General features: G+C 36.7%; 1 protein-coding gene across 1 annotated transcript; it reads left to right on the forward strand.

The window, feature by feature from the left end:
- Positions 1-6,628: 6,628 nt before the first annotated feature.
- On the forward strand, positions 6,629-7,610 carry LOC149414562 (uncharacterized). The gene is made up of 4 exons (XM_089644232.1): positions 6,629-6,693; positions 7,027-7,221; positions 7,299-7,481; positions 7,581-7,610. Exons 1-4 carry the CDS (start codon positions 6,688-6,690, stop codon positions 7,608-7,610), a joined length of 414 nt encoding a protein of 137 aa, XP_089500358.1. The 5' UTR covers positions 6,629-6,687.
- Positions 7,611-14,296: the final 6,686 nt, after the last annotated feature.

Genomic DNA, 14,296 nt, shown 5'->3' on the forward strand with positions numbered 1-14,296 from the left:
TGTGATGTCTTTTATTAACAATGAGTAAAAGCAAGACTTCAAAATATGACGCAAAAATGGAATTAACTAACTAGAAAAAAATTAAAAAAATTCTTTTTAAAGTAAAGCTTAAACAATCTAACCAATGGCGTAGTTGGTATTTGTGACAGCGGCCGCAAGTCTACAATGAACCAACCCACGTACTTCTAGTCTGTCGCAAGTTAATCTGGTTGATATTAAGCAGCTTAATACATTCATTATATCGCGTATGTTGTAAAACACTATATATTATTAAAATAAACAAATTAAGATACTTCGGTCTTAGTCAATATGACATGTAATTATTTAAGTACAAGGCGACATTTCCAATATGATGAAGAAACGTCACAAGAAAAGTAGAAGTGCAATAATTAGAATAACTTCGAGATAAAAATGTGATGGTCACTAAAACAATACCAAACTGAATGATAAAAACACAAATATTGTCAGTTAATACAATATTACTTCAGAATAGGGGAGGAAGAATCATATAACGACCGTTACATTAGCGTCACCTGTAACACTGACACAAATTTACATAGACAATGACAAATCGAAGAAATTTTTTTTTTTTATTGTTTTTAGGCAATTATCATTAATAAGACAGCTGCCGACAGTTCTTACTATTGATAAATAAAATAAAATAATATAGAACTATAATATAATGTATGGAATACAAATCATATAAAGTTTTGGTAAAACCCAAATCGATTTTGATCAAAATAATTTTCAAAACTAAAAATTAAATTTTTAAAAATTTTAGTAAAAAAGGAATAGCAATTATTTTTTTACGAACAAGGATGTGTTAAATTGGTTAATTTTTAAAATCACACACATAATAACTGCAATATCAAATTTATGAAACATTGAAATTTGTGTATTATTGAGAAATTTTATATAATTTTGATGCATTAAACATGCATAATGCCCAAAGTTTACTTAATAAATGGAGTCTTTAATCCACTTCCACGAGCAGTATTTTATTTTGAAATATATTAAAAAAATAGCGAATTTATATGGAATCTGAATTGTGACAGTTCGAGATACACGTTGCAAGGCTTTAGGGATTAACAGGAAGAACAATAATTCAAAAGAATCACACTGTGTGACTTTGAACATCCTCATTTGTAATATTATAATACCTGGGGGCTTACTCGCTAAATTTCGATTTCACAAACGAAAACGTTTCTGTTTGGCCAAATTTATCACATCGGACTTAAAATAGTACTCTGTAACGACATGGATAAAGTTTGGTTTATTTTAGCGTCGTCGGCGTCGGGTACGTTTGCATCTCACATAATGGTGCTGCCACACGCAAAACTCACATCAACAGATAATATAAAGCAAAATAGCGCTCGCCATACAATCCCATACAGACCCGACACACGTAAAAAGATAACGCGCTATAAGTGTGGTTCTGAACTTCGCTAACCGAATTTATTTTACGTAACCGCTCCCGACGCGATATTTGAAAAGTTATGCGTCCCCCTCTCCGCCGTAAAAAGGAGAGGGGGTCATTTTAATTGTGGAGCTACCGACTAAGTTCCGTGTTCCCTTTGACAGCCATGACATAAGCAGCCTAATAATGCATTTCTTATTTATTATGTTAGCTCATATCGTCATGTGTGCTAGTAAATTTAGAAACATAAAAAAAAACTTTATTTGCCAAACATACTTAACATATATTTAAAATATTTTGGCTTGTGGTGTTATACTTACCTTTATAACGGCCAATAAATGTGTATAGTGTAGGTTGTGATAAAGTGAAAAGATGTAGTTGATAATTTAAGTTTATTGCAAACACGTTACACTATTACACGATTTGAATATCAGAAGGATTTAGTAGGAATCAAGAAATGTCGACCGCCAAGGTAGATCGGAGAAACAGGAATGTTTGGTCGGTAATGAATTGGCAGCGAGCTCTGTTTTTGGGTTGCCATCCGTGAAACAGTGTTTCCGTATTAAAATATTATTTTAGGCTGGCTGACGGTTCTTGACCCCACATACCTTCCCCCCAGTGTTAACGATACATAAAAGAAAAAATTAGGGGTTCTAAAAAAAATATATATATCACAAAATTTGCATGACGTCGGTTACATAATATAAACAAATTCAATGTGTGACGTCATCGCAAAATAACATAAGCCTATGCGTTCAGAAAGATATATCTTAAATGGTGAAGTTACTTTGTGACTAATACATTTATATGTTTGTGAACGCATTGGCATGAACAAATTCCTACATAACTAATAATACATTATTTGAAAGTTAAATCCTTTTTAAAATATGTTGAAATAATTACATGTTCGGAGCATGTACTGCCTCTACGAACTGTATGTTTTTATTGGAGCATTTACTGCGTCGCCAAATTTTATATTTTGTGTTTATTTTCAAAACCAAAAGTTGCAAACAGAGTGCATTTAATACTTTAATGTTTGAAAACAATAAATGGTATTACAACCTTTAACACAAGTGGTTATTATTTAACTTATCTAAACCTTTTTATATGGTAATGCATCTACGAACAGTGTTGTCGGAGCATGTTATGAAATTAAGCATAAGTTAATTATAAAATAAAAAGTAGGAATCTATTTCCATTTGTATATATTTTTAATAATGCATCTACAAACAGTGTTCAGAGCATGAGTTGTCAATTATTGAGTTATTTTAAAGTTGATTATTCTAAATATTATTTATTACATATTTAAATAACTACAAATTTGTCTTATAATATAGGAACATGATATCAATGTATAAAGTATGAACAGAAGTGTTTCTTCAATCTTTGAACAAAGTGAAACGACTATTAATGTCTCTATATTATAAAATTATTTATATCCGTGTTATGGAAAAAAAGGTGTAAAAAAAGAAAAAAATACATATTTAAATGTTTTTGTAAAAGTACATTTAGCAATAGCATGGCTGTGAGTACATAAATCTAAATCTTTATTTTGGAGGTTACAAGATAACTAAAAATATAACAAAAAACAGCTGTCATATGTTCGTAGAATGTGTTTGGATAGATAATATTATCAAATGGCTATGTTTTCTTACGAACAAATGACAATGGTTCAATTAATAATAATACATATAGGTCTCAACGACATGTTACATCAGATGCGTGATCAGTACATTTTGATGCAGCATGGTTAAAAGCATTTATATTTATAACTGAGTCATCACATATAGTGGTAAGTTATTTCTGAACAAGATTTATACAGAAGTTGTCGCATATAGCGAAATGGAAAATTATCCTAGAAAATATATGTTTATGAGTTTGCACTACACTATGGTAAGTGAAAAGTTAGCTAGGTAACTTTGTGCGATTACATGGAATTACTTCATGGTTTTAAAGGATGAAAGTATTCATCGTAATAAGGTTTTTTATAAAATGATAAAAAACGTAGTAATTTGCAAAGTAACTATAATAAGAAAGGTCAGGTTTTCATCAAGAACTTGTACACTTAAATATTATGTATGTAACATTAATTTAGAGAATATAATTGTAGATATGTGAAATTCGATCTTTAAATGGATAGCAAGAGTAGATTCTTAATCATTGTTTCTATCATGAGTTACAGAAAATTTATATGTTAAAAAAGTTGTGTCTTTTGTGCATTAGTATGTACCGTATCTTATTGGAAAATGGACTTGACGACCTGATCTTGTAGTTGTCTTTGATTCAGGTGGGTCTGGAACAGATGTATGATTATCGCGAGGGAGTCTTAGAGTTCTTCCATTAGTTGGTTCGGCTGGCGAACATTTCAATTCCTCACGAACAGTAGATCTCAGGCTGGTAATATAAGTGGGAGGGTTTCCATCCAGTTTTGCTCACCATTTGCCATGAAAGATGCTTTTAAACTGGTTATTGCTTGCGGGTGATAAGCGGTAGTCGTGCTGAGAGATGATGTGACAGATTTAGAATTCTCCGGGTGCGCGCGATGGTTTGCTTTGCGGTTTGTTGGTCAAGCGCGGGTCAGTGTGTCGACGCCGGGCGCTGGTGACCGGACTCGATGATGATCAGGCACTGGGGAAGAACGTGGTTCTTCAAGTACGCCAGTGCTGATGTAAAGGCCGAAGGTACAGTGGACCTTGCAGGCGGTTGAGCGGGAGGTGTTTGAACCAGTGAGGATGTTGCTTGTCCTCGTGGTGGTCGCGATGTATGGATGAAGCGCTGGTCAGATTGCTGGAACCAGGGCGTTCAGATCCGATGTAGGCTGGCCAGGGATGATTCCCGGGACCTGGGCGCTACAATGATGTCCCGATGGAGTCCATGAGCAGAGCCGGGAATATTGTCCTTCGCGCGATGAAGATGCGCGGGTTATTGCTTGTGTTTCTCTCTAATTGATGACGGCTGATTGATGACTGGTTTGATTTGTTCCATTTGAAGGGGCAGCTTTAGTATTTGTTTTTGTAGGTAAAATACATGATGTACATCTGCTTCCGAATGTGCTGCGCGTTGGTCTTCCATATTGTTCAACTTTTCTTGTGAAATTGTTACAGGTTCTTGAAACGATGAAGGTATGTTTGTTTCTTCCGATGAGGTCATTTCCAATAATATGTTACGTAATACGTTATGCAAGACATAAAAAATCCAAAAAAAAACTAGAGAATAATTTGTAAGAATCTATTCCATCTACCGGGTATCTTGGCAAGTTATTAGCGAGTTCGCGTTTGTATTGTATTTTAGTGAAGACGCAAACCGCGTCACGTAAGCTATTGTGAAATACCAATATGCCAATATGGCGCTATTATTATATGGTGCAATAATAATTTAAATTTGTTATTACAAAATAGTATGATGTTAAATTACCTCAAAGTAAGGTTTGGCAATTATTGGACAATAACCTTAATATCACTACAATAATGTACATCTAAAACATGATTATGTAGGTATGCTGAACAATTCATTGTTTTGCGAAATGGCAATAAGAAATCGTGATATAGGTTACTTGATTGAGATATGTGGGTAGGTTGGCTTGTTCAACTGCAGGTTGTCCACGTGGATTGTTGCGTCATCTTCCTTGTCCGGGGAGTAGATGCTGCCGTTGTAGTGGGTAGGTTGTAATTCATCGCAAGATTATGATGCCATGGTTAGCCACGTTGTTGACAGCCTGATTTCAGGATCGTTCTCACTGAAATTAATTTTAACACGCACTTAATTTTCATAAAAATAGTAAAACATTTCAAGCTAGGGATTGATTGACAAAATAGGGTATTGATGGGAACTATACCACGTGTATATTTCCTTAAATTACCGGGACATTTACTAGCATTTATATTAAAAAATTGATTTGTAAGAGATATATGAATTGGATTTTACTTACTGATCTTGCCCGGGATTGCTGTTTCTCTTTTCTGATCCTTGGCAGTGACGGAATGTTGCAAAATGATTTTAAAATACTAAAGTCGGTATATTATTCTGAGTCGAAGGGTCACCTATTTGGCTTGTGTTATAGTCGGGGTCACCAATTTGGCTAGTGTGTTATAGTCGGGGTCACCAATTTGGCTTGTGGTGTTATACTTACCTTTATAACGGCCAATAAATGTGTATAGTGTAGGTTGTGATAAAGTGAAAAGATGTAGTTGATAATTTAAGTTTATTGCAAACACGTTACACTATTACACGATTTGAATATCAGAAGGATTTAGTAGGAATCAAGAAATGTCGACCGCCAAGGTAGATCGGAGAAACAGGAATGTTTGGTCGGTAATGAATTGGCAGCGAGCTCTGTTTTTGGGTTGCCATCCGTGAAACAGTGTTTCCGTATTAAAATATTATTTTAGGCTGGCTGACGGTTCTTGACCCCACAATATAATCAATATTTGAATTTGAAGTAAACAAATTTTCGCCCTTTCAAAATTAATCATATTTTTAACTCAGTATGTTTATATGGTAATATCATTCGGTTTTTTGATAAAGTTGGACGGCCTGATACCTACATAGAGAAGCTTCTAGTTTGTTCGTTTGTTGATTGTTTTCAATTGTTTTCCTGGGTAATCTGGTTTGCTCTCGTCAGCTCTCGTGCTCTTTCTCGTTCCCTGCCCTGGTGTTGGTCCTTGCCGCCTTTGCCTTCGACATTTTTGGAAATCGACTTGAGCTTATTTTACAATAATTTATTATATGTCGCTTTCGTCGATCGGCGTGCGAACTGTGAATTTCCTGATTCGACGGAGATGTTATGTCAGGTTATGTGAAAATGCGCTATTTACGCGCAGATTGTTTAAAATCTAAAAAGTTTATAAATAGCATTTATAATTATATAGTTGGCGGCATCATCATCTGAGGATGAGCTGTCCAACAGATCCAGCAATAGGCGACAAGTATCATCCATTTCGAAAACGTGCTCAAGCTGTCAGTAAGTAAAGTTGTCACTTTGACAGATGAAATTATGTTCCTCGGCCGCTCTCGAATTCAACTGACCCCCTCTCCTACCATAGGAAGAAATATTTGATAGCGTCGTGTGTCGGTAGAAAAGATGATGCGCTGTACATTAACTTTTGATGTGAGCTTTGCGTGTGGCAGCAGCATAACTCTATACAGAAATGCCAAAATTGTCTATTGGCAATTTTATTAGCGCGCTGAATTTTGATGTTTCCGCTGAATTCATAATATTACCCATTGACGCATTTTGAACAATTGATTAATTTATCACTAAATAAGGAAAAATGACCGTAAGTTGTACAATTATTTATAATTTTCATGTTTATTCTGTATTTTTTTACGTTGGTAAATGTATTTCGTAAGGTATCGTAACCTTTCCAAGAAGTAAAGGACTTTATAACCTCAAATTCGCTTTGAATGAACAGTGTTTTATACGTACAAATGACATTTATTTGTAGATTTATTTTCACCTAATGACGCTACTCATTATGTTATTATATTATATTCACTAGGTAGTGTGTATTTTTGCCTTTGTCAGTTTTTTATTAGTCACCTCATTTTCGTGATGTTCATTTACTTATTTTACATTGTTAGTTATGTAATACATGATAATTCTCCTACAGACTATTAAAAAAAGGGCAACGAGTGTGCAGCTGGAGTTTTTGGTGGCGTGGCTCTCGGAGAGGCCTGCCATGGCTTCCGGTAGGTTCCAGGGCTTGGAGGGACGCCTGCAAAACCTACGAGAATGGCAGAGGTTAGCAGAGGATCTAAACGCGCTCGGCTTTGGAACCTGCAAAACCGGAGAAAAGTGGCAGCAAGTATGTGCATATTATAATAATTCCAAATAATCTATTTCACCAGAATAGTTGTTTGACTAATTATTTAATTGTTTCAGACCTGGAGGGACCTGAGGAGCAACGCGAAGAAGAAGGCGTCGCGGCTTCGAGTGGAGATGTGCCAAACTGGGGGAGGGGTGAGCAGGGTACCACCTCTCACCCCACTCGAGGACAAAATTCTGGCCATTATTGGGCCAGAACTCATTGATGGAGTACCTGGAGAGGAGACTCCTTTCCACTTTGTATGTTTCAGATCATATTCATGCACAGTTCAATTTTAATATGGATTGGAAAACTAAATAGGTAGTTTATTACTTTTTACAGATAGAAATTATTCCCAGTGTGGAAATTTCAATCCCCGCGACGCCTGAGCCTGGGCCATCTGGCATCAGAAGAAACGCCTCGCACAACGTTTCTAAACGACTATGTAAGTACTTACACTGAAACATCTTGGGGTGTATAGGAATTATGCTATGAAAAAGAGTAAGAATCGTATGTAACAAATATATTTATAAAAAAATTACATAAATATTTTCACTTTCAGTCAAAAATAGAATGGATGAATTCCTTCAGATGGAGCGGGAGAAGATCCAAATTAAGCGGGAGAAGATCCAAATGAAGCGGGAGAAAATTGAACTTCTCAATGAAATGAAAGAGATGATGGCTCTGATACTCTCAGAGGTTATCAAACGGAAGTGTAAGATATGATTTATTGTATATTAGACATTATAATGGCAATATACTCGTACATATATTAATATTGTCATTTAAAAACAGATGAGACAAAAATTACAACATTAAAATATTATTGCCATTAAAACTCAAATGCCAGAACCAGAGGATGTTATTATTGAAGATGATTTTAGAGAGCTGGTTTAATTGTGGCGATTGAGAGTCTCAACAAGCTCACGTTGAGTTAGCCGACCTTGCCTGAGGTTATTGTCGTGTCGATTGTTAATATCAAACACTTCTCTACAATCATTTTCAATAATAACATCCTCTGGTTCTGGCATTTGAGCTTCAATGGCAATATTGTGAAGAACAGCGCATGCATTCGTTATCTTCACTGCCATTACTGGGGTATAATGAAGCACACGATGTTTTAAAAGACAGCGCCATCTTGCTTTTAATATCCCAAAACAGCGTTCTTTACAATTTCTAACCCTGCATTGCAATTTCGTGTAATGCTCTTCTCACAAACACTTCTCTACAATCATTTTCAATAATAACATCCTCTGGTTCTGGCATTTGAGCTTCAATGGCAATATTGTGAAGAACAGCGCATGCATTCGTTATCTTCACTGCCATTACTGGGGTATGATGAAGCACACGATGTTTTAAAAGACAGCGCCATCTTGCTTTTAATATCCCAAAACAGCGTTCTTTACAATTTCTAACCCTGCATTGCAATTTCGTGTAATGCTCTTCTCACAAACACTTCTCTACAATCATTTTCAATAATAACATCCTCTGGTTCTGGCATTTGAGCTTCAATGGCAATATTGTGAAGAACAGCGCATGCATTCGTTATCTTCACTGCCATTACTGGGGTATGATGAAGCACACGATGTTTTAAAAGACAGCGCCATCTTGCTTTTAATATCCCAAAACAGCGTTCTTTACAATTTCTAACCCTGCATTGCAATTTCGTGTAATGCTCTTCTCACAAACACTTCTCTACAATCATTTTCAATAATAACATCCTCTGGTTCTGGCATTTGAGCTTCAATGGCAATATTGTGAAGAACAGCGCATGCATTCGTTATCTTCACTGCCATTACTGGGGTATGATGAAGCACACGATGTTTTAAAAGACAGCGCCATCTTGCTTTTAATATCCCAAAACAGCGTTCTTTACAATTTCTAACCCTGCATTGCAATTTCGTGTAATGCTCTTCTCACAAACACTTCTCTACAATCATTTTCAATAATAACATCCTCTGGTTCTGGCATTTGAGCTTCAATGGCAATATTGTGAAGAACAGCGCATGCATTCGTTATCTTCACTGCCATTACTGGGGTATGATGAAGCACACGATGTTTTAAAAGACAGCGCCATCTTGCTTTTAATATCCCAAAACAGCGTTCTATACAATTTCTAACCCTGCATTGCAATTTCGTGTAATGCTCTTCTCACAAACACTTCTCTACAATCATTTTCAATAATAACATCCTCTGGTTCTGGCATTTGAGCTTCAATGGCAATATTGTGAAGAACAGCGCATGCATTCGTTATCTTCACTGCCATTACTGGGGTATGATGAAGCACACGATGTTTTAAAAGACAGCGCCATCTTGCTTTTAATATCCCAAAACAGCGTTCTTTACAATTTCTAACCCTGCATTGCAATTTCGTGTAATGCTCTTCTCACAAACACTTCTCTACAATCATTTTCAATAATAACATCCTCTGGTTCTGGAATTTGAGCTTCAATGGCAATATTGTGAAGAACAGCGCATGCATTCGTTATCTTCACTGCCATTACTGGGGTATGATGAAGCACACGATGTTTTAAAAGACAGCGCCATCTTGCTTTTAATATCCCAAAACAGCGTTCTTTACAATTTCTAACCCTGCATTGCAATTTCGTGTAATGCTCTTCTCACAAACACTTCTCTACAATCATTTTCAATAATAACATCCTCTGGTTCTGGCATTTGAGCTTCAATGGCAATATTGTGAAGAACAGCGCATGCATTCGTTATCTTCACTGCCATTACTGGGGTATGATGAAGCACACGATGTTTTAAAAGACAGCGCCATCTTGCTTTTAATATCCCAAAACAGCGTTCTTTACAATTTCTAACCCTGCATTGCAATTTCGTGTAATGCTCTTCTCACAAACACTTCTCTACAATCATTTTCAATAATAACATCCTCTGGTTCTGGCATTTGAGCTTCAATGGCAATATTGTGAAGAACAGCGCATGCATTCGTTATCTTCACTGCCATTACTGGGGTACAATGAAGCACACGATGTTTTAAAAGACAGCGCCATCTTGCTTTTAATATCCCAAAACAGCGTTCTTTACAATTTCTAACCCTGCATTGCAATTTCGTGTAATGCTCTTCTCACAAACACTTCTCTACAATCATTTTCAATAATAACATCCTCTGGTTCTGGCATTTGAGCTTCAATGGCAATATTGTGAAGAACAGCGCATGCATTCGTTATCTTCACTGCCATTACTGGGGTATGATGAAGCACACGATGTTTTAAAAGACAGCGCCATCTTGCTTTTAATATCCCAAAACAGCGTTCTTTACAATTTCTAACCCTGCATTGCAATTTCGTGTAATGCTCTTCTCACAAACACTTCTCTACAATCATTTTCAATAATAACATCCTCTGGTTCTGGCATTTGAGCTTCAATGGCAATATTGTGAAGAACAGCGCATGCATTCGTTATCTTCACTGCCATTACTGGGGTATGATGAAGCACACGATGTTTTAAAAGACAGCGCCATCTTGCTTTTAATATCCCAAAACAGCGTTCTTTACAATTTCTAACCCTGCATTGCAATTTCGTGTAATGCTCTTCTCACAAACACTTCTCTACAATCATTTTCAATAATAACATCCTCTGGTTCTGGCATTTGAGCTTCAATGGCAATATTGTGAAGAACAGCGCATGCATTCGTTATCTTCACTGCCATTACTGGGGTATGATGAAGCACACGATGTTTTAAAAGACAGCGCCATCTTGCTTTTAATATCCCAAAACAGCGTTCTTTACAATTTCTAACCCTGCATTGCAATTTCGTGTAATGCTCTTCTCACAAACACTTCTCTACAATCATTTTCAATAATAACATCCTCTGGTTCTGGCATTTGAGCTTCAATGGCAATATTGTGAAGAACAGCGCATGCATTCGTTATCTTCACTGCCATTACTGGGGTATGATGAAGCACACGATGTTTTAAAAGACAGCGCCATCTTGCTTTTAATATCCCAAAACAGCGTTCTTTACAATTTCTAACCCTGCATTGCAATTTCGTGTAATGCTCTTCTCACAAACACTTCTCTACAATCATTTTCAATAATAACATCCTCTGGTTCTGGCATTTGAGCTTCAATGGCAATATTGTGAAGAACAGCGCATGCATTCGTTATCTTCACTGCCATTACTGGGGTATGATGAAGCACACGATGTTTTAAAAGACAGCGCCATCTTGCTTTTAATATCCCAAAACAGCGTTCTTTACAATTTCTAACCCTGCATTGCAATTTCGTGTAATGCTCTTCTCACAAACACTTCTCTACAATCATTTTCAATAATAACATCCTCTGGTTCTGGCATTTGAGCTTCAATGGCAATATTGTGAAGAACAGCGCATGCATTCGTTATCTTCACTGCCATTACTGGGGTATAATGAAGCACACGATGTTTTAAAAGACAGCGCCATCTTGCTTTTAATATCCCGAAACAGCGTTCTTTACAATTTCTAACCCTGCATTGCAATTTCGTGTAATGCTCTTCTCACAAACACTTCTCTACAATCATTTTCAATAATAACATCCTCTGGTTCTGGCATTTGAGCTTCAATGGCAATATTGTGAAGAACAGCGCATGCATTCGTTATCTTCACTGCCATTACTGGGGTATGATGAAGCACACGATGTTTTAAAAGACAGCGCCATCTTGCTTTTAATATCCCAAAACAGCGTTCTTTACAATTTCTAACCCTGCATTGCAATTTCGTGTAATGCTCTTCTCACAAACACTTCTCTACAATCATTTTCAATAATAACATCCTCTGGTTCTGGCATTTGAGCTTCAATGGCAATATTGTGAAGAACAGCGCATGCATTCGTTATCTTCACTGCCATTACTGGGGTATGATGAAGCACACGATGTTTTAAAAGACAGCGCCATCTTGCTTTTAATATCCCAAAACAGCGTTCTTTACAATTTCTAACCCTGCATTGCAATTTCGTGTAATGCTCTTCTCACAAACACTTCTCTACAATCATTTTCAATAATAACATCCTCTGGTTCTGGCATTTGAGCTTCAATGGCAATATTGTGAAGAACAGCGCATGCATTCGTTATCTTCACTGCCATTACTGGGGTATGATGAAGCACACGATGTTTTAAAAGACAGCGCCATCTTGCTTTTAATATCCCAAAACAGCGTTCTTTACAATTTCTAACCCTGCATTGCAATTTCGTGTAATGCTCTTCTCACAAACACTTCTCTACAATCATTTTCAATAATAACATCCTCTGGTTCTGGCATTTGAGCTTCAATGGCAATATTGTGAAGAACAGCGCATGCATTCGTTATCTTCACTGCCATTACTGGGGTATGATGAAGCACACGATGTTTTAAAAGACAGCGCCATCTTGCTTTTAATATCCCAAAACAGCGTTCTTTACAATTTCTAACCCTGCATTGCAATTTCGTGTAATGCTCTTCTCACAAACACTTCTCTACAATCATTTTCAATAATAACATCCTCTGGTTCTGGCATTTGAGCTTCAATGGCAATATTGTGAAGAACAGCGCATGCATTCGTTATCTTCACTGCCATTACTGGGGTATAATGAAGCACACGATGTTTTAAAAGACAGCGCCATCTTGCTTTTAATATCCCAAAACAGCGTTCTTTACAATTTCTAACCCTGCATTGCAATTTCGTGTAATGCTCTTCTCACAAACACTTCTCTACAATCATTTTCAATAATAACATCCTCTGGTTCTGGCATTTGAGCTTCAATGGCAATATTGTGAAGAACAGCGCATGCATTCGTTATCTTCACTGCCATTACTGGGGTATGATGAAGCACACGATGTTTTAAAAGACAGCGCCATCTTGCTTTTAATATCCCAAAACAGCGTTCTTTACAATTTCTAACCCTGCATTGCAATTTCGTGTAATGCTCTTCTCACAAACACTTCTCTACAATCATTTTCAATAATAACATCCTCTGGTTCTGGCATTTGAGCTTCAATGGCAATATTGTGAAGAACAGCGCATGCATTCGTTATCTTCACTGCCATTACTGGGGTATGATGAAGCACACGATGTTTTAAAAGACAGCGCCATCTTGCTTTTAATATCCCAAAACAGCGTTCTTTACAATTTCTAACCCTGCATTGCAATTTCGTGTAATGCTCTTCTCACAAACACTTCTCTACAATCATTTTCAATAATAACATCCTCTGGTTCTGGCATTTGAGCTTCAATGGCAATATTGTGAAGAACAGCGCATGCATTCGTTATCTTCACTGCCATTACTGGGGTATGATGAAGCACACGATGTTTTAAAAGACAGCGCCATCTTGCTTTTAATATCCCAAAACAGCGTTCTTTACAATTTCTAACCCTGCATTGCAATTTCGTGTAATGCTCTTCTCACAAACACTTCTCTACAATCATTTTCAATAATAACATCCTCTGGTTCTGGCATTTGAGCTTCAATGGCAATATTGTGAAGAACAGCGCATGCATTCGTTATCTTCACTGCCATTACTGGGGTATGATGAAGCACACGATGTTTTAAAAGACAGCGCCATCTTGCTTTTAATATCCCAAAACAGCGTTCTTTACAATTTCTAACCCTGCATTGCAATTTCGTGTAATGCTCTTCTCACAAACACTTCTCTACAATCATTTTCAATAATAACATCCTCTGGTTCTGGCATTTGAGCTTCAATGGCAATATTGTGAAGAACAGCGCATGCATTCGTTATCTTCACTGCCATTACTGGGGTATGATGAAGCACACGATGTTTTAAAAGACAGCGCCATCTTGCTTTTAATATCCCAAAACAGCGTTCTTTACAATTTCTAACCCTGCATTGCAATTTCGTGTAATGCTCTTCTCACAAACACTTCTCTACAATCATTTTCAATAATAACATCCTCTGGTTCTGGCATTTGAGCTTCAATGGCAATATTGTGAAGAACAGCGCATGCATTCGTTATCTTCACTGCCATTACTGGGGTATGATGAAGCACACGATGTTTTAAAAGACAGCGCCATCTTGCTTTTAATATCCCAAAACAGCGTTCTTTACAATTTCTAACCCTGCATTGCAATTTCGTG

This window comes from Hesperophylax consimilis, chromosome 20, assembly GCF_061612785.1.
Source record: "Hesperophylax consimilis isolate HC1 chromosome 20, BYU_Hcon_1.0, whole genome shotgun sequence".
NCBI classification, from domain to species: domain Eukaryota; kingdom Metazoa; phylum Arthropoda; class Insecta; order Trichoptera; family Limnephilidae; genus Hesperophylax; species Hesperophylax consimilis.